The following is a 25,494-nucleotide window of genomic DNA, read 5'->3' as shown; positions in this document are numbered from 1 at the left end:
TATATGTTGAAGAGGGTGGGGCTTAAGCTGCATCCCTGTCTCACCCCCCGGCCCTGTGGTATGAAATGTGTGTGTTGTTTGCCAATTTTAACCACACACTTGTTGTTTGTGTACGTGGATTTTATAATGTCGTATGTTTTTCCCGCAACACCACTTTCCATCAATTTGTATAGCAGGTCATCATGCCAAACTGAGTCGAAAGATTTTTTGAAATCAACAAAGCATGAGAAGACTTTGCCTTTGTTTTGGTTTGTTTGTCAATTAGGGTGTGCAGGGTGAATACATGGTCTGTCATACAGTAATTTGGTAAATATCCAATTTGACATTTGCTCAGTCCATTGTTTTCACTTAGGAAATGTCTGATGTTAATGATAATGCAGTGGATTTTCCCAAGGTTGCTGTTGACGCATATCCCATGGTAGTGATTGGGGTCAAATTTGTCTCCACTTTTGTCGATTGGGGTGATCAGTCCTTGGTTCCAAATAGTCCTTGGTTCCAAATATTGGGGAATATGCCAAATCAAATCAAATATGGTGTAGATCTTACCGGTGAAACGTGAAGGTGTAGACCTTACAGAGAAATGCTTACCTACAAGCCCTTAACCAACAATGCGGTTAAAGAGAAATAATTAAGAAACAATTTCTTAAATAAACTAAAGTAAAAAAATCAGGGGCTACCGATACCGAGTCAATGTGCAGAGGTACAGGTTAGTTGAGGTAATTTGCAAAGTGACTTTGCATAGATAATAAACAGCGAGTAGCAGCAGTGTGAAAACAAGGGGGGGCAGTTTTATGGCTTGGTGTTAGAAGCTGTTAAGGAGCGTTTTGGTCCTAGACTTGGCATTCCGGTACCGCTTGCCATGCGTAAGCAGAGAGAACTTGGGTGACTGGAGTCTTTGATAATTTTTTGGGCCTTCCTCTGACACCGCCTAGTATATAGGTCCTGGATGTCAGGAAGCTTGGCCCCAGTGATGTACTGGGCCGTACGCACTACTCTCTGTAGCGCCTTACAGTCAGATACTGAGCAGTTGCCATACCAGGCGGTGATGCAACCGGTCAGGATGCTCTCGATGGTGCAGCTGTAGAACTTTTTGACGATCTGGGGACCCATGCAAAATCCAGTCTCATGAGGAGGAAAAGGTGTTGTCGTGTCCTCTTCACAACTGTCTTGGTGTGTTTGGACCATTATTGTTTGTTGGTGATGTGGACACCAAGGAACTTGGACCTCTTGATCCACTCCACTTCAGCCCCGTCAATGTTAATGGGGGGCTGTTCGGCCCTCCTTTTCCTATAGTCCACGATCAGCTCCTTTGTCTTGCTCACATTGAGGGAGAGGTGGTTGTCCTGGCACCACACTGTCAGGTCTCTGACATCCTCCCTATAGGCTGTCTCATCATTGTCGGTGATCAGGCCTACCACTGTTGTGTCGTCTACAAACATAACGATGGTGTTGGAGTTGTGCTTGGCCACGCAGTCATGGGTGAACAGGGAGTACTGGAGGGGACCCCAGTGTTGAGGATCAGTGTGGCAGATGTGTTGTTATCTACCCTTACCACCTGGGAGAGGCCCGTCAGGAAGTCCAGGATCCAGTTGCAGAGGGAAGTGTTTAGTCCCAAGGTCCTGAGCTTAGTGATGAGCTTTGCGGATACTATGGTGTTGAACGCGGAGCTGTAGTCAATAAACAGCATTCTCACGTAGGTGTTCCTTTTGTCCAGGTGGGAAAGGGCTGTGTGGAGTGTGATTGAGATTGCATCATCTATGGATTTATTGGGGCGGTATGCGAATTGGAGTGGGTCTAGGGTGTCCGGGATGATGGTGTTGATGTGAGCCATGACCAGCCTTTCAAAGCACTTCATGGCTACTGACATGAGTGCTACGGGGCTGTAATCATTTAGGCAAGTTACCTTCGCTTTCTTGGGCACAGGGAATATGGTGGTCTGTTTGAAACGTGTAGGTATTACAAACTCGGTCAGGGAGAGGTTGAAAATGTTGAAGACGGGCCTCCCGGGTGGCGCAGCCGGCAGCAACCGGGAGGTCCATGGGGCGATGCACAATTAGCCTAGCGTCGTCCAGGTAAGGGAGGGTTTGGCCGGTAGGGATATCCTTGTCTCATCGCGCACTAGCGACTCCTGTGGCGGGCCGGGCGCAGTGTACGCTAACCAGGTCGCCAAGTGCACGGTGTTTCCTCCGACACATTGGTGCGGCTGGCTTTCGGGTTGGATGCGCGCTGTGTTAAGAAGCAGTGCGGCTTGGTTGGGTTGTGTTTTGGAGGACGCATGGCTTTCGACCTTCGTCTCTCCCAAGTCCATACGGGAGTTGTAGCGATGAGACAAGATAGTAACTACTAACAATTGGATACCACGAAATTGGGGAGAAAAGGGGGTAAAATTAATTAAATAAATAAAAAATAATAATAATAAATGTTGAAGACAATTGCCAGTTGGTCCACGCATACTTTGAGGACACTTCCTGGTAATCCGTCTGGCCCGTAGCTTTGTGATTGTTGACCTGTTAAAGGTCTTGCTTACATCGGCTACGGAGAGCGTGATCACACAGTCATCTGGAACAGCTGGCGCTCTCATGCATGCTTCAGTGTTGCTTGCCTCGAAGTGAGCATAAAAGGCATTTAACTCGTAGGCTCCATCACTGGGCAGCTCGCGGCTGGGTTTCCCTTTGTAGTCCGTAATATTTTTCAAACCCTGCCACATCCGACGAGCGTCAGGGATGATTCAATCTAAGTCCGGTATAGCCGCTTTGCCTGTTTGATGATTCGTCTGAGGGCATAGCAGTATTTCTTATAAGCATCCGGATTATTGTCCTGCTCCTTGAAAACGGCAGCTCTAGTCTTTAGCTCGGTGCGGATGTTGCCTGTAATCCATGGCTTCTGGTTGGGATATGTATGTACGTTCACTGTGAGGACGACATCATAAATGCACTAATTGATGAAGCTGGTGACTGAGGTGGTATACTCCTCAATGCCATTGGATGAATCCCAGAACATATTCCAGTCTGTGCTAGCAAAAGAGTCCTGTAGCGTAGCATCTGCGTCACTGACCACTTCCGAATTGAGCGGGTCACTGGTACTTCCTGCTTTAGTTTTTGCTTGTAAGCAGGAATCAGGAGGATAGAATTATGGTCAGCTTTACCAAATGGAGGGCAAGAGAGAGCTTTGAATGCATCTCTGTGTGTGGAGTAAAGGTGGTCTACAGTTTTTTTCCCTCTGGTTGCACATGTAACATGCTGGTACAAATGAGGTACCAAGTTTGCCTGCATTAAAGTCCCCGGCCACTAGGAACGCCGCTTCTGGATGAACATTTTCTTGTTTGCTTATGGCCTTATACAGCTGGTTGAGTGCGGTCTTGGTGTCATCATCAGTTTGTGGTGGTAAATAGACGGCTACGAATAATATAGATAACAACTCTCTTGGTAGATAGTGTGGTCTACAGCTTATCATGAGGTATTCTACCTCAGGCGAGCAATACCTCGATGACTTCTTTAATATTAGACATCGCGCACCAGCAGTTATTAACAAATAGACGCACACCCCCGCCCCTCGTCTTAACGGATGTAGCTGATTTGTCCTGCCGATGCACCGAGAAGCCAGCCAGCTCTATATTATCCGTGTCGTCGTTTAGCCACATGTCGGTGAAACATAAGATATTACAGTTTTAATGTCCTGTTGGTAGGATAATCTTAAATCGTAGATTGTCCTGTTTGTATTCCAATGATTGCACGTTGGCCAAAAATAAGGATTGTAGTGGTGGTTTACCTTTCGGCGAATCCAGTGGGTTATGTTAGTCTTTAATAGTTGATTCTAAGATTTGTATTTGATCATTTATATTTTTTGCTGTTTGTTCTTTGTTATATAGCCAATAAGATTGCAGAAGTGGTTTATCCACACATCTCCGTTTTGGATAGATAACTCTTCATGTTGTTGTTTGTTTAGAGCTTTACAGTTTTCCCAAAAGAGGTTAGATTCTATGGATTCTTCAATTACATTGAGCTGATTTCTGACGTGCTGTTCCTTCTTTTTCCGTAGTGTATTTATGTATTGTTTTAGTGATTCACCATAGTTAAGGCTTCGGTTTTCTGGGTCTCTGTTTTTGGTTGGACATGTTTCTCAATTTCTTTCTTAGGTTTTTGCATTCTTCATCAAACCATTTGTCATTGTTGTTAATTTTCTTAGGTTGTAATCTTAGCTTGAAATGTTTAGATTTGATTTGGAAGCTGAGGGTTCAAATATACTGTTTAGGTTTTCTACTGCTAAGTTTACACCTTCACTATTACAGTGAAACATTTTGTCCAGAAAATTTAATTTGTTGTTGCCTAATTGTTTTTTTGGTAGGTTTCCACACTACTTTCCTTCCATCGATAGCATTTCTTAATATTATTCAGTTCCTTTGGTTTTGATGCCTCGTGATTGAGCACAGCTCTGTTCAAGTAGTGTGATTTTGCTGTGATCAGATAGGGGTGTCAGTGGACTGACTGTGAATGCTCTGAGAGATTCTGGGTTGAGGTCAGTGATAAAGTAGTCTACAGTACTACTGCCAAGAGATGAGCTATAGGTGTACCTACCAAAGGAGTCCCCTCGAAGCCTACTATTGACTATGTACATACACACATGTACACACATGTACAGGAGATGCGACCCAGTTTGGTTGGTTATGTTGTCGTAGTTGTGTCTAGGGGGGCTTATGGGGGAAGGAATGCTGTCACCTCCAGATAGGCGTTTGTCCCTCCTGTGTACCGAGGTTGTTAAGTTCTTGTCCAGTTCTGGCATTTAGGTTGCAGCAGACTTGTCACTGGGCCGGGAAATTGTTGATCTCCTCTTCTAGGATGGAGAATTGTTATCGTTAAAGTATGGGGATTCTAGTGGGGGGATATAGGTAGCACACATTTTGACATTTTTCTCTGTTGAGATCATTTCCTTATTAATTTCTAGCCAGATGTAACATTTTGTTTAATAGAGTGGGTTATGTCTGCTCTATACCAAATTAGCGTACCCCCTGAGTCTCTTCCCTGTTTCTCACCTGGTAGTTTGGTGGATGGAAGAGACTACCAGCTCTCTGTAACCATGTTTCTTGTAGGATGACAATGTCTGTATTTCCAATTTCTTTGATGAAGCCTGGGTTCCTGCTCTTTAGACCAAAGGTAGATGACCTCAGACCTTGTATATTCCGGGATGAGATAGTAAAAGCTTTGTGTTCCATAGCGTTTAGTGTTGTTTTTGTGTGGTTTGGCCTGGACCATCACTGTAGGTGTGAGCAGAGCATGTTGAGCATCTGATACATACATCTCACGTCGCAGGATGGGACTTGAGCGGGTGCAATAGAGGGGGTTGGGCCTGTTGCTCTGTTCACGGCCTGGACATATGTCCTGCTGTCATGCTGAGGTCCTTGCCGCAGGGGCGGGGGGCGGGGGGCATGGGGTGGGCAGAAGGGGCATAGGTCTGATATGGGGAAGCCTGTATAGGGTGGGGCCGGGGTTTGCTTGGGGTGGTGTTAGTTGGTTGGGGTGTGGCTGGTGATAATGTGGTCTGGGTGTAGGTCCTCTTGGTGTGGGATCTCCCGGTGCAGGTCCTTCAGGACGTGGCCTTGTAGGTCTCACTGGTCTGGGTGGGGTGTCTGTTGTTCTGTTGCTCCTGTGTGAGGTGCTGGGAGAGAGAGTGGTGACTATCCTCGTCTGCAGGACAGTTTGAAGAGGTGTGATCAGACTCACTCAGGATGGGGGAGTCGTCACAGACAGATCTTTTCCTGCTGGGCTGTCTCTCTGATCCCGTATTCTGAGTTTCCACCCTGGGCCAAAACCCTCTCTCTTGACATAGGGGCAGTGTGCTCTTATAGCACTGTGCCATGCCAGGGGATGTCTGTGTTAATATAGCACCATGCCAGAGGATGTCTGTGTTAATATAGCACCATGCCAGGGGATGTCTGTGTTAATATAGCACCATGCCAGGGGATGTCTGTGTTAATATAGCACCATGCCAGAGGATGTCTGTGTTAATATAGCACTATGCCAGAGGATGTCTGTGTTAATATAGCTCCATGCCAGGGGATGTCTGTGTTAATATAGCACCATGCCAGGGGATGTCTGTGTTAATATAGCACTATGCCAGAGGATGTCTGTGTTAATATAGCACTATGCCAGAGGATGTCTGTGTTAATATAGCACCATGCCAGGGGATGTCTGTGTTAATATAGCACCATGCCAGGGGATGTCTGTGTTAATATAGCACCATGCCAGAGGATGTCTGTGTTAATATAGCACTATGCCCAGGGGATGTCTGTGTTAATATAGCACCATGCCAGAGGATGTCTGTGTTAATATAGCACCATGTCATGGGATGTCTGTGTTAATATAACACCATGCCAGGGGATGTCTGTGTTAATATAGCACCATGACAGGGGATGTCTGTGTTAATATAGCACCATGCCAGGGGATGTCTGTGTTAATATAGCACCATGCCAGGGGATGTCTGTGTTAATATAGCACCATGCCAGGGGATGTCTGTGTTAATATAGCACCATGCCAGAGGATGTCTGTGTTAATATAGCACTATGCCAGAGGATGTCTGTGTTAATATAGCACCATGCCAGGGGATGTCTGTGTTAATATAGCACCATGCCAGAGGATGTCTGTGTTAATATAGCACCATGTCATGGGATGTCTGTGTTAATATAGCACTATGCCAGAGGATGTCTGTGTTAATATAGCACCATGCCAGGGGATGTCTGTGTTAATATAGCACCATGCCAGGGGATGTCTGTGTTAATATAGCACCATGCCAGAGGATGTCTGTGTGGAAAATGAAGTTGCTTACGTTCCCCTCTTTGTAGCAGTCAGCAAACAGTGTCTCTGGATTGTCCTTGAGGAGCTTCTTTTATTCTGTGCAGTGTTATTTTTAATATCCATGGGGTTCTGTATTGTAATGACCGCGGGACAGAAATAAGCTATTGGGGCTTCAAAGGCCTCTGCATTTGGGTGGGTGGGGCTGGTAATCTCACACAGGATCAGCCAACACAGGCGATCAGACAGGTGTCTCTTACCCTGCTGCCCTGAGGCTAAAGCCTCTCACCCCCTCTGATAGAATAACCTGCCGTCTAGCATATCCCATCCAGCCCTGTACTGCACATGTCTCAGCTCAGCCCACACCTGCTCTAACCGTCCACCATGCGCACACACACACACACACACACACACACACACACACACACACACACACACACACACACACACACACACACACACACACACACACACACACACACACACACACACACACACACACACACACACACACACACACACACACACACACACACACACACACACTCTCACCATCTGGGCTTTCAATGGCCCTCCTCATTAGTATCAAACAGCTTTGGACAGAAAGCATCCATCTCCTCTCAGGGTATCTGGTCATTAATGACACTTAGTGAAACACATACCGCACACACACAATAACACATCATTTCAGATGAATCCCTGTAAGGTTCTCCTCACTGTACAGATAATGCCAGACAGAGGTGCATTGAACTTGGGACAATGCAAGAGATTTGGAGGCATGGTATGGAATTATGAAGGTGTTTTGTGTGTGTTTCATTGTTATCCAAATAAACTGTTTAAATGTGTGTATTTCAGTGCCAACGCAGTAAGCAGTCGGGATGGCCTGGACACGGAGACGGGTACAGAGTCCCTCCTGAGCCACCGTAGGGAGAGGGAGAGAGAACGCGCACGGAGGAGAGCACGAGAGACTGAAAGTGAGGGACAATACACACATGATTGGGCAAACTACCTAAGTACAGTACATGTGGTACGGTAACACCAATAACACAAATCACAACATTATTACACATCATTGTATCAATATACCAATCTGGTTACATTGTTCACTCGTATCCTAAAAGGGTGGAGAGTAACCAATATCTGAAACAAATCAGAGGGTTCACAGAGTACAGAATAGTGTGAGAACAATAACAACATAGATCTTTTGGTGGCAGGTAAGTGGGATACTTTGACCAGGATTGCTTGTGGCGCTGTCTGCTTTTCCCAGCAACCTATCTTGTGTTACCTAAGTGGGACTCAGGTTCATGGTCAGAGGCTATTTTCCACCTGATGGTTTAACCTCAGGATCTATGGGAGTGTGTTGATCTCATGGCACTGCTTGATGTATAGCTAGCTGCCTCTTGGTTATCGTGGAGATATGAAACCAGCATTGTATGTTTTTCCTATTGGGAAAGTACTGCCGTTTGTATTCAAAGAAACTCTTTATTGTTGGCTATTTTATCCTTACTGCGTGTACACATGTCATAAACAATGGACATGGTAAACTGTCAATAAACTCACAAGACAATTGGTTCAGAATAAGTCATTCAGTATGCATTTGCTTCTGAATAAGTCATTCAGTATATATTTGGTTCAGAATAAGTCATTCAGTATGTATTTGGTTCTGAATAAGTCATTCAGTATGTATTTGGTTCTGAATAAGTCATTCAGTATGTATTTGGTTCAGAATAAGTCATTCAGTATGTATTTGGTTCTGAATAAGTCATTCAGTATGTATTTGCTTCTGAATAAGTCATTCAGTATGTATTTGCTTCTGAATAAGTCATTCAGTATGTATTTGTTGTTATTAGACATGTTTGCATCCACAGGTTTTTTTTTTGCGTATAAAAGAATCACGACAGTTGTGGTGGAAACAGGTAGATTCGGTACAATTTTATAAATGCAGATATATACTTTGTTTTTTTGACATGGTGGGATCTATCAGTAGAGTAGAAAATGTGATGGAAACCCATTGAACTTTCAATTTTTATTTGGTCCATGAAAACTTAAGTGAAAAAGTACATTTTGTGCACTAATCCACAACAAGTCCATTTGGTGGAAACACAACTATTGGAAAATGCATATGTTTTCTTTATGCAGATTTTAGAATCTTCATGTGAAAATCTGTCGCCAATTGGATGGAAACCTAGCTACTGCCATGGACATGTTTTGGCACGGCGCTCAGTCGAGAGTTCTAAGAAGGTTACTTGAAGAGGAGGAAGGCTTCCTCTCTGTATCCTCCTTCAGGGGAATTCCTCTCATCACACCACCCTGTTTGTCAGAGAGTAACTAAGCACATGACATATCTACACTCTTTCTACACTCACAATTCATTTGTGCAGTGTGTTGCTTTAAGAAGTACAAGGTGTGTTTAGCAGCTTAGCAGCAAAGTGTGACAAAACAATGACAAGATTTAAGATGGCCGTTTGGACAATTGATACATTATGAGCAAGCCTGATTCTTCCAATGATTATATTCACTCATTCTTCCACCCTTATTCCTGCTTATACAATACTCCTGGATCTGGTTAGACAGTGTGACGATATGGGTGTCTGTATTTTCCATTCAACATAAGGTGAAGGACTTCCTCTCTACTGTAAAGCGTCAGCTTCCAGTCCCTGCTGTCCCTCTGTTTCTCCTCTATCCATACCCACAGCAGATAGAGCCAGATACAGTCCTTTATCTCTTTATCTCATCACTCCATCTCTTCCCCCACTGATCTGCTGTTCACAGCGAGAGTCTGGTTGTGTGGGTCCTGCAGCTCCAGGCTCATTAACCAAATAGTCATTAATTTATGTGGCTTAATTAGGAGGAGCATGATAACACATCAGGCTGGTCGGTGCTGTAGGGAAGAGAGAGCACAACTCAGGAGCATCTGTGTGTGTTTGTGTACGTGTGTGTGTGTGTATGTATCTGTTGTCTTACGGGGAGGCAAACTACAGAACTGGAATCATGTAACCTGATTCTTCTCCTCTCACTACAGCCTTTGTTTTTATAGTCAGTCTCTTAAGTTCTGATTTGAGAAACAGAAAATAGGGCTGTGTGTCATGGCCCTGTGTCCTCTAGAAATATCAGCTGGTTGTAGCCCCTATGTTGATGGAGTAGTAATCTCTCTCTCTCTCCCCTCAACCCCTACCTCTCTCCCCTCACCCCCTACCTCCCTCCCCTCACCCCCTACCTCCCTCCCCTCCCTACATTTGGTTTCCCTGCCAGCCAGCCTGCCTGCTAGTTAGTTAGTGCTAATTAAATGAGTGTCAGGGAACAGGGCATGTCCCTCTTGGTGAACACACTGCTTAATGGATCATAAAAGCTGCCCTACACTGCTCAATATAGTCCAATTCAATTAGGCTTTATTTGTTTAGGGCTCTTTATACAATGCCATGGTGGCCACTCTATCTGTGTCCTCGACTGAGAGACTCACGCCCATGCAGCACCGTGTAAGTTATCCTGCCTGGCCCTGCAGCGGTAGAATAGCAGGGATTACCCTCTTTTCTTTAAGTGCCACTGTGTGAATGGCATGAACAGAGCAGGGTGAATCAAAGTGTTTTAACCGAGGTTAACATATCCCTTGTTCTCTCGTTTCTGGCTGTAGGTATGTGAGAATGAATGGATGAATAATGCAGTGTTTGACAGGTAGAGGAGTGGACATAATAGCTATAGGGCCCACAGGATACTGTGTGCTACCTGCACTGTGAGAGGAGGGGGGGGGGGTAGAATAGCAGGAATTACCCTCTTTTCTTTAAGTGCCACTGTGTGAATGGCATGAACAGAGCAGGGTGAATCAAAGTGTTTTAACCGAGGTTAACATATCCCTTGTTCTCTCGTTTCTGGCTGTAGGTATGTGAGAATGAATGGATGAATAATGCAGTGTTTGACAGGTAGAGGAGTGGACATAATAGCTATAGGGCCCACAGGATACTGTGTGCTACCTGCACTGTGAGAGGAGGGGGGGGATGTGAACTGACGTCCATGACTGTCTGCCTGGGTATATCACGCTATGGCTTTTGACATCTCCAATAAGTGTATTGATTCTGGAATCAATACTATCACTTACTATTCACTGTATAATAGCCTAATCAAAATGCAGACAACATTAATGCAGAATATTTCTGTTCAATAAGAAAAGTAATGGAGGTCAAATGATAAATTCAAATGATAAATATATTTTTTATATCCTTGGAACCTAGTGTTTTGCGTCATTTTTTGTTTGGAACATTTGTTATTATGCAAAGTGCATTGGGATGCAGGCTTTGGCGTTAATGACCAGATAGCCCAATGCCCAATCACCTGTGGCGGTCAGAGATATGCTTGTGCATAATATCAAATCCCTTCACTTGCTGGGCTCTCTCTACACGCTGTGGAATGCATTTCTCTGATAGGTCAAAGAGGGATTATCCAACATTCTATAGTCGCGCGCCATGGGATGGGAGTGCTGGGTAAAAATGTTGTGCTCTACCAATTTCTTCAGTTTCTCAGTGCGTCGCAAGAGAGCACTGTCTCTCTTATCTGACTCTCCCGCGTTTGAGGTAAAGCAATCTAATTTACTCATGGAATCGCTGTGTAGGGTCGTTTGAAGTCCACTAGCTGTTAAATTAGAGATACATGTGATGTAATTAAATAATAGCATTCGTTTTTATTTTAGGTTAATGCAGGTTATTGTGAGTCTCACCTATTCAGCAATAAATTGAAAGGCTATCTGTAGATTACCTGTTGTTTTGTGTTAGATTATTTAGGCAATTTTATATGTTTGCAATACTAGTAAAGTAATGCATTCTACTATATATGGCTGAACGTGGAAGGAACTTTTAATTGCCTTTCAGCTGCATAAGAAAATATAGACGGGCGACTGTTTATGCTTAAGGAAGCGCTTTCTTCCTGCTGTGGACTCTACCTTCGATTGAAGAGGTTGCCACATTTATTCATGCAATAAGGACATGTATTTTTGGAGAACCTAATGTATTCGTTTTCTCCTGTCATAATTCTTTATTACTTATCAATTATAGCCTACTTAATCACCTTATAATACCTTAGGCTAATACCTTAGTTTGATAATTACTTCATGGCTCAAAAAGAATAATGAAATTGGAATCTCCAAATCCAATCTGACTAATGGAGGATAAAAGGCAGCTTTGACACTAAAGGTGTTATAGTTCAAAGCACAATATCCCAAAACAGAATAGGTTTTACTTTTTATATATATTTTGTATTATTGTTTGTCGAGTATTGTAGCAGGTAAATCATGTGTAGGCCTACCACAATACCCAGGACTGTAAGAGTCAGACACTTGCAGAATTAGAATAAGTCAAGGTATAACTGAGAAAAACGGGCAACATATTCTCAACTCACAGTACCATTCTCCACGTTTACTCTTTTCTCTTGCTCTTTTTTCACCGCCTTTGTTGTAGTTGAGGACTGGAGTCTGCCAGCAGCCTGTCATTGGGCAGAGATCCTGATCCCTCTCAAAGGGGTCGAGAGAGAGAAGCACAGGGACAGACCACTACACAGACACCAGGCAGTCTCAGTCTGAGACAAAACTGCTGTTTAGTTGTGTGTGTTGTGTCTGTTTAGTTGTGTGTGTTGTGTCTGTTTAGTTGTGTGTGTGTGTTGTGTCTGTTTAGTTGTGTGTGTTGTGTCTGTTTAGTTGTGTGTGTTGTGTCTGTTTAGTTGTGTGTGTGTGTTGTGTCTGTTTAGTTGTGTGTGTTGTGTCTGTTTAGTTGTGTGTGTGTGTGTTGTGTCTGTTTAGTTGTGCGTGTTGTGTCTGTTTAGTTGTGTGTGTGTTGTGTCTGTTTAGTTGTGCGTGTTGTGTCTGTTTAGTTGTGTGTGTGTGTGTATCCTGGGAGGAGGAGGATTGTACAGCTCTTTTGAGAGTCAGAGAGTATGTGTTTGCACCCTTTGGGGTCAGTCAGTAATGGGCACCACCACACTATTGGAATGTTTTGGTCGCTCGCGGAAAACGCAGGGTCAGTCACGCCCTCTGCGCTTTGCCAGAACCTTCCAGCCAATCCGCTGTCACCCTGCTGCGACAGGACCCCGCCTCTGCCACTGTACGTATGGGTGTGGGGGAGAAGTGTTGTGAATTTGGGACACAGATGTTATTGTTTTGGTTGACCACTGTCTCTTATTAGAACATGAATACAACATGAATTGAAGCCTATCATAATGGTATCATAATCATGTCACAATACACTGACTGGACAATTCAAAATGATCATGTTCATTCTGTTAAGTCCATTCAGTGAAAATGTGTTAGCCATAAAACTGCCATACAGGTACTTTGCCATGTTTGTAACAGAAATTCCCTCTGTGATTGCGAATCCTCTGTGTATTAGTGAATCCTCTGTATACTAATGAATCCTCTGTGTACTAGTGAATCCTCTGTGTACTAGTGAATCCTCTGTGTACTAGTGAATACTCTGTGTAATAGTGAATACTCTGTGTAATAGTGAATCCTCTGTGTACTAGTGAATCCTCTGCGTAATAGTGAATCCTCTGCGTAATAGTGAATCCTCTGTGTACTAGTGAATCCTCTGTGTACTAGTGAATCCTCTGTGTACTAGTGAATCCTCTGTGTACTAGTGAATACTCTGTGTACTAGTGAATACTCTGTGTAATAGTGAATCCTCTGTGTACTAGTGAATCCTCTGCGTAATAGTGAATCCTCTGCGTAATAGTGAATCCTCTGTGTAATAGTGAATCCTCTGTGTACTAGTGAATCCTCTGTGTACTAGTGAATCCTCTGTGTACTAGTGAATCCTCTGTGTACTAGTGAATACTCTGTGTAATAGTGAATCCTCTGTGTACTAGTGAATCCTCTGCGTAATAGTGAATCCTCTGCGTAATAGTGAATCCTCTGTGTAATAGTGAATCCTCTGTGTAATAGTGAATCCTCTGTGTAATAGTGAATCCTCTGTGTAATAGTGAATCCTCTGTGTAATAGTGAATCCTTTGTGTAATAGTGAATCCTCTGTGTAATAGTGAATCCTCTGTGTAATAGTGAATCCTCTGTGTAATAGTGAATCCTCTGTGTAATAGTGAATCATCTGTGTAATAGTGAATCCTCTGTGTAATAGTGAATCCTCTGTGTAATAGTGAATCCTCTGTGTAATAGTGAATCCTCTGTGTAATAGTGAATCCTCTGTGTAATAGTGAATCCTATGTGCAATAGTGAACCTGTAGTAAAAGGCCTCCTTGGCCCAGTTTAAATACATTTTAGCAGACACTTATCCAGAGTGACTTAAGGGAGCAGTTAGGGTTGTGTCTTACTCAAGGGCACATCCACAGATTTTTCACGTAGTCATCTCAGGGATTCGAACCAAAGACATTTCAGTTACTGGCCCGACACTCTTAATGGCTGATCTACCTGCAGCCTCAATATGTTTCTGTTATCCTCTTGGGTTGATGACATTTTAAGCTTTTTCAGAAGCCAAGTGCACTGGTTGGTAATCTCTCACCTCTTTCTCTTTCTCTGGTGCTTTCCACACGCCTTTCACTTCTTCTGAATCCTTTTCTTGATTTCCCATTAGATGTCCTGATCCTGTCCTTAATACTAAAATCTCCTCTTGGTGGTTTTCCTATAACGTTGGGAAATGTTTCTCTCATCGTTTTTCATATAATCTCTCCAACTCATTCAGCTCTGAGTTGTCCTCCACAGTATTATGTCATGGTCTGAACTTGTATCAAAGTGTTGATATCTTACCTGTGGTTGTTGTTGTGTGGTTCTCTCCTCCCCAGTCCCTCGTATCAATGGCCACTCTAAGTCGGAGCGCACAGCGAGGGACTCTGCCATGGGCTACGACAGCGCCTCAGTGATGAGCAGTGAACTGGAGTCCAGCTCCTTCGTCGACAGTGAGGAGGATGAGGACGCCAGCCGGTAGATGGTCTTTCTCTCTCTCCCTCTCTCTGTCCTTTCTCTAATCTCCCTCTTTTCATCAGTGGTTCTTTACTGAAATCAACAAATCGCCCCTCTTTCCCTGCTCCAGGGGAGCTGCCCTGCGGCTGACCCTGTGCTGTTCCCCAGTCATGTGTGTTGTGTGGTAGAGCTGACCCTGTGCTGTTCCCCAGTCATGTGTGTTGTGTGGTGGAGCTGACCCTGTGCTGTTCCCCAGTCATGTGTGTTGTGTGGTGGAGCTGACCCTGTGCTGTTCCCCAGTCATGTGTGTTGTGTGGTGGAGCTGACCCTGTGCTGTTCCCCAGTCGTGTGTGTTGTGTGGTGGAGCTGACCCTGTGCTGTTCCCCAGTCATGTGTGTTGTGTGGTGGAGCTGACCCTGTGCTGTTCCCCAGTCATGTGTGTTGTGTGGTGGGGCTGACCCTGTGCTGTTCCCCAGTCGTGTGTGTTGTGTGGTGGGGCTGACCCTGTGCTGTTCCCCAGTCATGTGTGTTGTGTGGTGGAGCTGACCCTGTGCTGTTCCCCAGTCATGTGTGTTGTGTGGTGGGGCTGACCCTGTGCTGTTCCTCAGTTGTGTGTGTTGTGTGGTGGAGCTGACCCTGTGCTGTTCCCCAGTCATGTGTGTTGTGTGGTGGAGCTGACCCTGTGCTGTTCCCCAGTCATGTGTGTTGTGTGGTGGAGCTGACCCTGTGCTGTTCCCCAGTCATGTGTGTTGTGTGGTGGGGCTGACCCTGTGCTGTTCCCCAGTCGTGGGGGCTGGGTACTGTGACAGCAAAAGTCACCACATTTCTGTTGTCTCTGTATAATGGACCATTAAAGATGACATTGTATTGTATTGTATTGTGTCTCAGACTCAGCAGCTCCACAGAGCAGAGCTCGTCTTCCCAGCTAATGCGCAGACACAAACGCCGCCGACGGAGGCACAAAGTGGCCAAAATAGACCGGGTGAGCTCCCCTTAAACACTGGCCTGTTGCACATACGTGTATGTGAGTGAGACTGGGAACAAGAACGGTTGTAAGTACGTGTCTGACACACTAAGTTTCTCCCTCTCTCTTTTCCAGTCTTCGTCCTTCAGCAGCATCACAGATTCCACTATGAGCCTCAACATCATCACTGTCACACTCAACATGGGTAAGGACTTCCCCTTTTCCTCTCATTTTCTTTCATTTATGCCTTTGTACACAACTATTTTTTTGTACAAACATCATCAGTGTACTCGGTCTTTAAACCCCATAAAGTCTTTAACTACAGTGCCTTGGTAAAGTATTCAGACCCCTTTACTTTTTCCACATTTTGTTACGTTACAGCCTTATTCTAAAATGTTTTAAATAAATACGAATCCTCAGAAATCTACACACAATACCCCATAATGACAAAGCGAAAACAGGTTTTTAGAAAAACAAACAGAAATACCATATTTACATAAGTATTCAGACCCTTTGCTATGAGACTCGAAATTGATCTCAGGTGCATCCTGTTTCCATTGACCATCCTTGAGATGTTTCTACAACTTGATTGGAGTTCATCTGTGGTAAATTCAATTGATTGGACAAGATTTGGAAAGGCACACACCTGTTTATATATGGTCCCACAGTTGACAGTGCATGTCAGAGCAAAATCCAAGCCATGAGGTTGAAGGAATTGTCCATTTAGCTCCGAGACAGAATTGTGTCGAGGCACAGATCTGGGGATGTGTACCAAAAACTGTCTGCAGCATTGAAGGTCCCCAAGAACACAGTGGCCTCCATCATTCTTAAGTGGAAGAAGTTTGGAACCACCAAGACTCATCCTAGAGCTGGCCGCCCAGCCAAACTGATCAATCGGGGGAGAATGGCCTTGGCAGGGAGGTACCAATAACCCAATGGTCAGTCTGACAGAGCTCTAGAGTTCCTCTATAGAGATGGGAGAACAACCATCTCTGCAGCACTCCACCAATCAGGCCTTAATGGTAGAGTGGCTATATGGAACCCACTGCTCAGTAAAAGGCACATGACAGCCCACTTGGAGTTTGCCAAAAGCCACCTAAAAACTCTCAGACCATGAGAAACAAGATTCTCTGGTCTGATGAAACAAAGATCGAACTTTACGTCATGTCTGGAGGAAACCTGGAACCATCCCTACGGTGAAGCATGGTGGTGGCAGCATCATGTCTGGAGGAAACCTGGAACCATCCCTACGGTGAAGCATGGTGGTGGCAGCATCATGTCTGGAGGAAACCTGGAAACATCCCTACGGTGAAGCATGGTGGTGGCAGCATCATGTCTGGAGGAAACCTGGAACCATCCCTACGGTGAAGCATGGTGGTGGCAGCATCATGTCTGAAGGAAACCTGGAACCATCCCTACGGTGAAGCATGGTGGTGGCAGCATCATGTCTGGAGGAAACCTGGAACCATCCCTACGGTGAAGCATGGTGGTGGCAGCATCATGTCTGGAGGAAACCTGGAACCATCCCTATGGTGAAGCATGGTGGTGGCAGCATCATGTCTGGAGGAAACCAGGCACCGATCATCCCTACGGTGAAGCATGGTGGTGGCAGCATCATGTCTGGAGGAAACCTGGAACCATCCCTACGGTGAAGCATGGTGGTGGCAGCATCATGTCTGAAGGAAACCTGGAACCATCCCTACGGTGAAGCATGGTGGTGGCAGCATCATGTCTGGAGGAAACCTGGAACCATCCCTACGGTGAAGCATGGTGGTGGCAGCATCATGTCTGGAGGAAACCAGGCACCGATCATCACTACGGTGAAGCATGGTGGTGGCAGCATCATGTCTGGAGGAAACCAGGAACCATCCCTACGGTGAAGCATGGTGGTGGCAGCATCATGTCTGGAGGATACCTGACACCAATCATCACTACGGTGAAGCATGGTGCTGGCAGCATCAGGGTGTGGGGATATTTTTCAGTGGCAGGGACTGGGTGACTAGTCAGAATTGAGGCAAAGATGAACAGAGCAAAGTACCAAGATATCCTTGATGAAAACCTGCTCCAGAGCACTCAGGACCTCAGACTGGGGCGAAGGTTCACCTTCCAACAGGACAACAACCCTAAGCACACAGCCAAGACAATGCAGGAGTGGCTTCGGGACCAGTCTCTGAATGTCCTTGAGTGGCTCAGCCAGAGCCCTGGGCTTGAACCTGATCAAACATCTCTGGAGAGACCTGAAAATAGCTGCGCAACGACGCTCCCCATCCAACCTGACAGAGCTTGAGAGGATCTGCAGAGAAGAATGGGAGAAACTTCCCAAATACAGGTGTGCCAAGCTTGTAGTGTCATACCCAAGAAGACTTGAGGCTGTAATTGCTGCCAAAGGTGCTTCAAGAAATTAGTAAGTAAAGGGTCTGAATACTTATGTAAATGTGATATTTGTAATACATTTTTAACAATTTTAAAAAATCCTGTTTTTGGTTTGTTATTATGGGGTTTTGTGTGTAGATTGATGAGGGGGGGAAAAAAATGTTTAATCAATTTTAGAATAAGGCTGTAACCTAACACAATGTTGAAAAAGTCAAGGGGTCTGTATACTTTCCAAAGGCACTGTACATGAGACATTTAACTGACCTCCTCTCTCCCCCTCTCTCTTACAGAGAAGTATAACTTCTTGGGTATCAGTATCGTGGGGCAGAGTAACGACCGGGGGGACGGCGGGATCTACATCGGCTCCATCATGAAGGGAGGAGCTGTGGCTGCAGACGGCAGGATAGAACCTGGAGATATGCTCCTACAGGTATACGACACTACCACCCACTACAAATGAGCCGTAGGTTCATTTTCTAGAAAGTATTATAAGCTTAAAGTATATTTTGTGTTCTTTATGAGTTATTTTTTTGATTCTATTTTTATGGTCCGTTGAGGGAAAGCAAATGTGCACAAATGTCCAGTGAGCAAATTGCTTTGTGATTATTATAGCATTGCCAGTGATGATCGGATACTGTGTTTCAAACAATGTTTATGTTAATGAGTTCTAACAATAAGGTAAAGGGGAAACTGGAACCTATGACCTATTGAAACTCTGACCTATTGAAACTCTGACCTATTGAAACTCTGACCTATTGAAACTCTGACCTATTGAAACTCTGACCTATTGAAACACTGACCTATTGAAACTCTGACCTATTGGAACTCTGACCTATTGGAACTATGACCGATTGAAACTCTGACCTATTGAAACTCTGACCTATTGAAACTCTGACCTATTGAAACACTGACCTGTTTACAAACAACTCTAATGGTCCTTGTCACCTTCCTTCCCGTAGCCCTCTATCCTACATGTTGCCTCTCCTTTTCCTTCCTGTTGTTTGTTCTCTTTGATGTCTGTATGGCTGGACTCAGACTAACCTCTCTGGCCACGCCTCCTCTTGTACACACAGTGGCTGATCGCTAGTTATTGTCGATCCAGCATGTCTCTTTAACATCATGTATTGTCGATCAGCATGTCTCTTTTCAACCCATACACACAGCATAACGCTGCGTAGGATTTATGAGCTTTTATGTGCGTCTGAACGCCTTACAACAGTGCCTGGAGATGAACTTGTAGAGAACTGATTTCAGTAGCAGAGTCCTAAATCATTTTGTGTTTCTTTATCCACTTGTCCGTTTTCTCCAACTACTTGTTCATTTCAAAGACATGATCCGTGAAAGTGTACGTTAACTGTCTCGTTGTGATCCTCAGGTGAACGATGTGAACTTTGAGAACATGAGCAACGATGACGCTGTGAGGATCCTGAGAGAGATCGTCTCCAAAACAGGGTAAGAACAGGACTGTGTTACAGTGCAGGATTGTTAGCGATAACCCAGAAAACATTTCAAGGGATGTTAAACTGTTGCATGTGAAGATGATCAGAGGTCAGGACAGACAGACAAAGGACATGGCTATTGGGTAAATACAGGATTTAAAAGATGAGTGATGGTAAGACTGGAGTTACATTAGGGTTGTATTAGCATATCAGCAATATGCTGACTGGTTAGATTGGATAAACAGTGGGTTTGAATTTCAAGCAGCTTCTGCATTGTTGACTGTTGTATAATACAGACTAATATTTCTGCCCATAATCCTTCTAGTTCAACCAAATGTGACTTCTTTTTTCCTCGCGTTTCCTCTTGTGCTTTTAACTGCACATGAGCAATGGAAGTGAGTCGAAGGTTTTGTAACTGTCTCCCCATGTGTTCTCCAGTCCTATTAGTCTTACTGTGGCCAAGTGTTGGGACCCATCTCCGCGAAGCTACTTCACCATCCCCCGGGGTAAGACACTTACCGATGTTCCACCAACAACAGGTTATTACCACTTACAAACAGGGCTCTCAAACTCTTCTGGAAACTCGCTTTTTAAAACCTTTTGAAAAACATATTGGATGTGCTTGTAACTTATAGCAGAAGTTTGAGCACAAACTAGCAAACTTACAGTAGATGATGGAGATTGTGTGTGTGTGTGTGTGTCCAGCTGAGCCAGTGAGGCCCATCGACCCTGCTGCCTGGATCTCCCACACAACGGCCCTGACCGGACCCTACCCACACTACGGTATGACCACACTATCACTACAGTCACACACACAAACTACTGCAATCACTAGACATAGCTGCACTCTCACAGTCCTAGAAAGGCCACATACTGAACATTTTGTCAGTCACTGTCTGTGAATGTGCTGTGTCTCAACCTCCTCTCCCCTTCAGAATTTGACGACTTGCCGCTATCTGCGAGTAAGACGGACATGGCAACCATCGTCAAGGTGATGCAGCTACCTGACTCTGGTCTGGAGATCCGGGACAGGATGTGGTTGAAGATCACCATCACCAACGCTGTCATCGGTGAGAGGGAGGGCACACTGACTACTAATAATGCTCTATTATTAATAATACTTTGTTTCAGTAAAATGGCACCGGAAGAAATGGCAGCAGTTTTACGGGCGCACAAGGAATTGTGCTAAAATGTGGGGGGTTTTCACGTTATTTGTAACTTATTTTGTACATAATGTTTCTGTAACCGTATCTTACGGCAGAAAAGAGCTGCTGGAAATCAGGACAGAGATCACTCACCTCGGATTAGACTAAGAGTTTCTGGATATCAGGACAGCGATCACTCACCTCGGATTAGACTAAGAGCTTCTGGATATCAGGACAGCGATCACTCACCTCGGATTAGACTAAGAGCTTCTGGATATCAGGACAGCGATCACTCACCTCGGATTAGACTAAGAGCTTCTGGATATCAGGACAGAGATCACTCACCTCGGATTAGACAAAGAGCTTCTGGATATCAGGACAGCGATCACTCACCTCGGATTAGACAAAGAGCTGCTGGATATCAGGACAGAGATCACTCACCTCGGATTAGACAAAGAGTTTCTGGATATCAGGACAGCGATCACTCACCTCGGATTAGACAAAGAGCTTCTGGATATCAGGACAGAGATCACTCACCTCAGATTAGACTAAGAGCTTCTGGATATCAGGACAGAGATCACTTACCTCGGATTAGACAAAGAGCTTCTGGATATCAGGACAGCGATCACTCACCTCGGATTAGACAAAGAGCTTCTGGATATCAGGACAGCGATCACTCACCTCGGATTAGACTAAGAGCTTCTGGATATCAGGACAGAGATCACTCACCTCGGATTAGACTAAGAGCTTCTGGATATCAGGACAGAGATAACTCACCTCGGATTAGACAAAGAGCTTCTGGATATCAGGACAGCGATCACTCACCTCGGATTAGACTAAGAGCTTCTGGATATCAGGACAGAGATCACTTACCTCGGATTAGACTAAGAGCTTCTGGATATCAGGACAGAGATCACTCACCTCGGATTAGACTAAGAGCTTCTGGATATCAGGACAGAGATCACTCACCTCGGATTAGGCAAAGAGCTTCTGGATATCAGGACGGAGATCACTCACCTCGGATTAGACAAAGAGCTTCTGGATATCAGGACAGCGATCACTCACCTCGGATTAGACAAAGAGCTGCTGGATATCAGGACAGAGATCACTCACCTCGGATTAGGCAAAGAGCTTCTGGATATCAGGACAGAGATCACTCACCTCGGATTAGACAAAGAGCTTCTGGATATCAGGACAGCATTCACTCACCTCGGATTAGACAAAGAGCTGCTGGATATCAGGACAGAGATCACTCACCTCGGATTAGACAAAGAGCTTCTGGATATCAGGACAGAGATCACTCACCTCTGATTAGGCAAAGAGCTTCTGGATATCAGGACAGAGATCACTCACCTCGGATTAGACTAAGAGCTTCTGGATATCAGGACAGCGATCACTCACCTCGGATTAGACAAAGAGCTGCTGGATATCAGGACAGAGATCACTCACCTCGGATTAGACAAAGAGTTTCTGGATATCAGGACAGAGATCACTCACCTCGGATTAGACAAAGAGCTGCTGGATATCAGGACAGAGATCACTCACCTCAGATTAGACAAAGAGCTTCTGGATATCAGGACAGAGATCACTCACCTCGGATTAGACTAAGAGCTGCTGGATATCAGGACAGAGATCACTCACCTCGGATTAGACAAAGAGCTTCTGGATATCAGGACAGTGATCACTCACTTCGGATTAGACAAAATATTTTTTCTACAACAAGCAGGACGCACAGGACATTCTCCAAACACCCGACAGGGCCGACATCCCCGTTATTTGCTCTCGCAGCTCCTTACAGACGGGCGGCTCTGGCAGCTCCGGATAGGAGGGAGACTCTGGAAGCGCCGGACAGGCGGGAGAACCTAGAGGGATGAGACGGAGAGACAACCTGGTGCGTGGGGCTGCCACAGGACCCACCAGGCTGGGGAGACCTACAGGAGGCCTGGTGCGTGGAGGACTCACCGGATGGACTGGGCTGTGGGGGAGCACTGGAGCTCTGGTGCGCAGCCTTGGCACCACTCCTCCAGGCTGGATGACCACTTTAGCCCGGACCTTCCAGAGTGCAGGCACCGGGCTGTGGGTGAGCACTGGAGATCTGGTGCATACCACTCGCACCTCTCCCTTAGGCTCAATACCCACATGCCCCCGGCACAGGCGAAGCGCAGGCATAGAACGCACTGCACCCTCCTAGGAGACACAGCACATAGCACCGGCGCAGGATACCCTGGGTCGAAACGGCGTACTGGAGACCAAACACGCTGGGCCAGTACAATACACCCTGGCTGGATGCCCACTCTCGCATGGCACTTGCGGGGGGCTGGGATGTAGCGCACCGGGCTAAGAACGCGTACTGGAGACACTTGACCTCATAACACGGTGCCTGACCAGTACGACGCCCGCCACGGTAAGGACGGAGAGTTGGCTCAGGTCTCCAACTTGGGGGGGCTGCCTCTCGTTCCTGTTGCGCTGCCTTACCTCATACCGCCGCCACTCAGCTTTCGCTGCCTCCAGCTCTGCGATATTCCCCAGCCTTTGCCCAGGGTCCTTTGCCGTCCAATATCTCCTCCCATGTCCAGGAGTCCAGAACCGTCTGCTCCTAGTTACCACGCTGCTTGGTCCTTTCTTGGTGGGTGATTCTGTAACGGCTGTTGGAAGGAGAGGACCAAGGTGCAGCGTGGTATGTGTCCATATTTATTTAATGAACACAGAAATAACAAAAAGTGCTTTGAAAGGCTGGTAATGGCTCACATCAACACCATTATCCCAGAAACTCTAGACCCGCCCCAATTTGCATACGGCCCAAACAGATCCACAGATGAAGCAATCTCTATTGCACTCCACATTGCCCTTTCCCACCTGGACAAAAGGAACACTTATGTGAGAATGCTATTCATTGACGACAGCTTAGCGTTCAACACCATAGTACCGTCAAAGCTCATCACTAAGCTAAGGACCCTGGGACTAATCACCTCCCTCTGCAACTGGATCCTGGACTTCATAACGGGCCGCCCCCAGGTGGTGAGGGTAGGTAGCAACACATCTGCCACGCTGATCCTCAACACTGGAGCTCCCCAGGGGTGCATGCTCAGTCCCCTCCTCTACTTCCTGTTCATCCACGACTCCAACACCATCATTAAGTTTGCAGACGACATAATAGTGGTAGGCCTGATCACCGACAATGACGAGACAGACTATAGGGAGGAGGTCAGAGACCTGGCCAGGTGGTGCCAGAATAACAACCTATCCCTCAACGTAACCAAGATTAAGGAGATGATTGTGGACTACAGGAAAAGGAGGACCGAGCACGCCCCGATTCTCATCGACGGGGCTGTAGTGGAGCAGGTTGAGAGCTTCAAGTTCCTTGGTGTCCACATCAACAACAAACTTGAATGGTCCAAACACACCAAGACAGTCGTGAAGAGGGCAAGACAAAGCCTTTTCCCCCTCAGGAAACTAAAAAGATTTGGCATTGGTTCCTGAGATTCTCAAAAGGTTCTACAGCTGCACCATCGAGAGCTGGTTGCATCACTGCATCACTGCCTGGTACGGCAATTGCTCGCCCTCCGACCGCAAGGCACTACAGAGGGTAGTGCGTATGGCCCAGTACATCACTGGGGCTAAGCTGCCTGCCATCTAGGACCTCCACACCAGGCAGTGTCAGAGGAAGGCCCTAAAAATTGTCAAAGACCCCAGCCAACCCAGTCATAGACTGTTCTCTCTACTACAGCATGGCAAGCGGTACTGGAGTGCCAATTCTAGGACAAAAAGGCTTCTCAACAGCTTTTACCCCCCAAGCCATAAGACTCCTGAACAGGTAATCAAATGGCTACCCGGACTATTTGCATTGTGTGCCTCCCAACCCCTTTTTATCATATATGCATAGTCACTTTAACTATACATTCATGTACATACTACCTCAATTGGGCCGACCAATCAGTGCTCCCACATATTGGCTAACTGGGCTATCTGAATTGTGTCCCACCACCCGCAAACCCCTCTTTTACGCTACTCTCTGTTTGTCATATATGCATAGTCACTTTAACCATATCTACATGTACATACTACCTCAATCAGCCTGACTAACCGGTGTCTGTATGTAGCCTCGCTACTGTTATAGCCTCGCTACTGTTATAGCCTCGCTACTTTTATAGCCTCGCTACTTTTATAGCCTCGCTACTATTATAGCCTCGCTACTATTATAGCCTCGCTACTGTTATAGCCTCGCTACTGTATATAGCCTCGCTACTGTATATAGTCTCGCTACTGTATATAGCCTCGCTACTTTTATAGCCTCGCTACTTTTATAGCCTCGCTACTGTTATAGCCTCGCTACTGTTATAGCCTCGCTACTGTATATAGCCTCGCTACTGTTATAGCCTCGCTACTGTTATAGCCTCGCTACTGTATATAGCCTCGCTACTTTTATAGCCTCGCTACTATTATAGCCTCGCTACTGTTATAGCCTCGCTACTGTATATAGCCTCGCTACTGTATATAGTCTCGCTACTGTATATAGCCTCGCTACTTTTATAGCCTCGCTACTTTTATAGCCTCGCTACTGTTATAGCCTCGCTACTGTTATAGCCTCGCTACTGTATATAGCCTCGCTACTGAATATAGCCTCGCTACTTTTATAGCCTCGCTACTGTATATAGCCTCGCTACTTTTATAGTCTCGCTACTGTATATAGCCTCGCTACTGTATATAGCCTCGCTACTGTTATAGCCTCGCTACTGTATATAGCCTCGCTACTGTTATAGCCTCGCTACTGTATATAGCCTCGCTACTGTATATAGCCTCGCTACTGTATATAGCCTCGCTACTGTATATAGCCTCGCTACTGTATATAGCCTCGCTACTGTATATAGCCTCGCTACTGTTATAGCCTCGCTACTGTATA

The 25,494-nt window shown here is 45.6% G+C and overlaps 1 protein-coding gene across 3 annotated transcripts in view; it reads left to right on the top strand.

Annotated features, from left to right (window-relative positions):
• dvl1a (dishevelled segment polarity protein 1a) overlaps positions 1 to 25,494 on the top strand; it is a 61,259-nt gene that overhangs the window by 20,628 nt on the left and 15,137 nt on the right. For all 3 annotated transcript variants that reach the window (XM_064957201.1, XM_064957202.1, XM_064957203.1), the window contains exons 4-12: positions 7,641 to 7,759; positions 14,556 to 14,694; positions 15,562 to 15,655; positions 15,773 to 15,842; positions 18,301 to 18,440; positions 19,386 to 19,462; positions 19,888 to 19,955; positions 20,155 to 20,232; positions 20,385 to 20,519. In XM_064957201.1, the coding sequence (XP_064813273.1) occupies positions 7,641 to 7,759; positions 14,556 to 14,694; positions 15,562 to 15,655; positions 15,773 to 15,842; positions 18,301 to 18,440; positions 19,386 to 19,462; positions 19,888 to 19,955; positions 20,155 to 20,232; positions 20,385 to 20,519 (920 nt within the window). The remainder of the gene's footprint in view (positions 1 to 7,640; positions 7,760 to 14,555; positions 14,695 to 15,561; positions 15,656 to 15,772; positions 15,843 to 18,300; positions 18,441 to 19,385; positions 19,463 to 19,887; positions 19,956 to 20,154; positions 20,233 to 20,384; positions 20,520 to 25,494) is intronic.

Source organism: Oncorhynchus masou, chromosome 33 (assembly GCF_036934945.1).
Source record: "Oncorhynchus masou masou isolate Uvic2021 chromosome 33, UVic_Omas_1.1, whole genome shotgun sequence".
Lineage (NCBI taxonomy): Eukaryota > Metazoa > Chordata > Actinopteri > Salmoniformes > Salmonidae > Oncorhynchus > Oncorhynchus masou.
The sequence above is the reverse complement of the archived record's forward strand: the minus strand, read 5'-3'. Positions and strand labels throughout refer to the sequence as shown.